Raw genomic sequence first — 2,306 nt, forward strand, 5'->3', positions numbered from 1 at the left:
TACTACTACGTACCTATAGTTAGTAAGAAGTAAATTATAGTATACTATATATATATATAATATATATATATATATATATATATATATATATATATATGTAATCTTCGATATTTCTGTATGTATGTATGTGTGTGTGTGTGTGTATGTGTGTGTATGTGTGTGGGTGTGTGTATGTGTGGGTATACTTGTTTGTGTGTTGATGCACTCCTGCGTGCACTAGCACGAGTCTAGAAATCTCGAAGCATATGCATAGATTGAAAATACAACCTTTTTTTGCGATAGCATGAACTAGCATGAGCATAAAAACCCTGAAATGATGGTATGAATATGTAGCGTTATTCCGCTTGCTACCTAATCTCAAATACAAACGCGTGATCATTCACCCTACCGGAGCCAATTACACACAACTACACAATATCTAAGACAAACAAGAGAGTATCAGCGATAGCCAGGCTATACCTCTAATGCCAAATGTAAATATGCTCCTTTTGAGTTTACACATGCTAACACACGCGAAACATAACACGAAACTCGATACCTTTTTCAGGTCTGGAAATTTTTCTCTTGCCACACCGTAGCGACCAGTCATGTTGTTTAGTTTCATATTGGCCTGTTCGACCCGAATCCGCATACCTAAAAGATTGCTCTCCTCAACAACGTGCAGCGATGCTACGGGTCGACCGCGTGTCTGAAATGTGGGGATGTAGTTTGGGGCGAAATTCAGATTAACGATGATTGCCAGATTCAGGGTAACATATGAAAAGATCACGTACATCAAAATTACAGTGTGTTGGTCGATCAAAAATGGATATGCTACAAGCACTTGATCTATATTTGAAAAAATGTGAAGTCAGCGATGTACCTTATACAAGCGTTGATGGCCGACATTGAGATCGTCAATGCAATAGCAGTCGAGCACTACAAAGAATATGTACATAGACAATATATATACAAGTGCATGATAACACCTGACACCTCTCAAAATGTCTATAGCGTACTGTACTCCCAACAATATACAATCATAGATCCAAATACACCAAGGAAAAGTACACCCGGCAAATTATACACTACCTTCAGGCACGAATTTCAGAGAAACGGACATAAACACCCCAACTTAAAGTGGCATTCAGAAAGAGGCATTGAAGATAACACTCAGACTGAAAAAATGGCATCAATAAGCGGAACCATACCGCACTTTCCGCCGTCATGAAGGAGAAGTGCAAAGGACTATACGAATGAATTTCGTCATTTCCCCCAGCCCCTTCACCACTTCCACTGCCACTATTCATTCCTCTTGTGCTCCCGTTACTCCCAATCTTGCTCCCACTACTCCCGCTACTCCTAAATTCTGAGGATCTTTTACTGTCGCGCCTATGCGGCTTCACAAAGCCTTCAAATGGTTCTTTGTATGATGTGTCACCCGTACTTGGTGTCCTGTTTGGACTAAAACAGGGGAGCGAAAATGGATGGCATCTGTATACTCGACTGAGCATGTCGATGTATATCCGCATTTGATTGAGTGTTGCGGTACTCTCTTTGGTTGTCTTGTCGTACGGTCGGACAAATCTGTGAAGTGTGGTCATTTCTTTCCGTTAAACTTATCTTAAAATTCCAGCCATATCGCTCAAATTTTTTGTTCTTCCTCGCCCATCAGCATATCGTACCAGATTGTACACATTCTAAGATCAAACACAGTCAAGCACACACAACCATAATCAACATTGTTAGTATTTTCACAGCTTATTTCGACCTCGCCATGCTATAGCTGACACGCTGACACACTGTTAGCGATGTAGCACAACAACGTCCGAACTACCGTACACTGAAAGTCGTGATTGGTGAAAATCACAATACTATGCAATCATCAATAGTCATGACACCTGTATGAAATCTTTCCCGTGCATCATCTAGAATTTGTGTAAACCATAATATATATCCGATGAGATCGCTGAAAATTCGAGTGGAAGAAGCACAGATAAACAATAGTCACGAGCTATACACAGGGAAGAGAACTTTTTAGAAGACACGCATCGTGTGCGTACGATACCATGGGTGCCATACGAGAGCCATACAGTACCAAAAACGAAAAGTGCAAGCACGGTAGTTTGCAAATACAGTGTGCGATTCGACCTACCGTTCGTAAACATCCTGTCCGGCTCTGAGTACTTCATCCCGAGCAGCCATCAACCCAGTGCACTGCGACTCCATGGCCCGCACACACGCCTTACAACTTGCCACACGCTTGCCTCCCAAAGATATCAGTCTTTCTGCGATATTTGACTATAATATATATAAATAATAAAAAT

The 2,306-nt window shown here is 41.1% G+C and overlaps 1 protein-coding gene across 1 annotated transcript in view; it reads right to left on the bottom strand.

The window, feature by feature from the left end:
• SARC_05800 (hypothetical protein) overlaps nt 1-2,282 on the bottom strand; it is a 9,944-nt gene extending 7,662 nt beyond the window's left edge. The window contains exons 1-3 of the mRNA XM_014300337.1: nt 2,135-2,282; nt 1,191-1,566; nt 539-688 (exon numbers count right to left, since the gene is read on the bottom strand). Of these exons, the coding sequence (XP_014155812.1) occupies nt 539-688; nt 1,191-1,566; nt 2,135-2,208 (600 nt within the window). The 5' untranslated portion in view covers nt 2,209-2,282. The remainder of the gene's footprint in view (nt 1-538; nt 689-1,190; nt 1,567-2,134) is intronic.
• Nucleotides 2,283-2,306: the final 24 nt, after the last annotated feature.

Source organism: Sphaeroforma arctica, assembly GCF_001186125.1.
Source record: "Sphaeroforma arctica JP610 unplaced genomic scaffold supercont1.385, whole genome shotgun sequence".
NCBI classification, from domain to species: domain Eukaryota; class Ichthyosporea; order Ichthyophonida; genus Sphaeroforma; species Sphaeroforma arctica.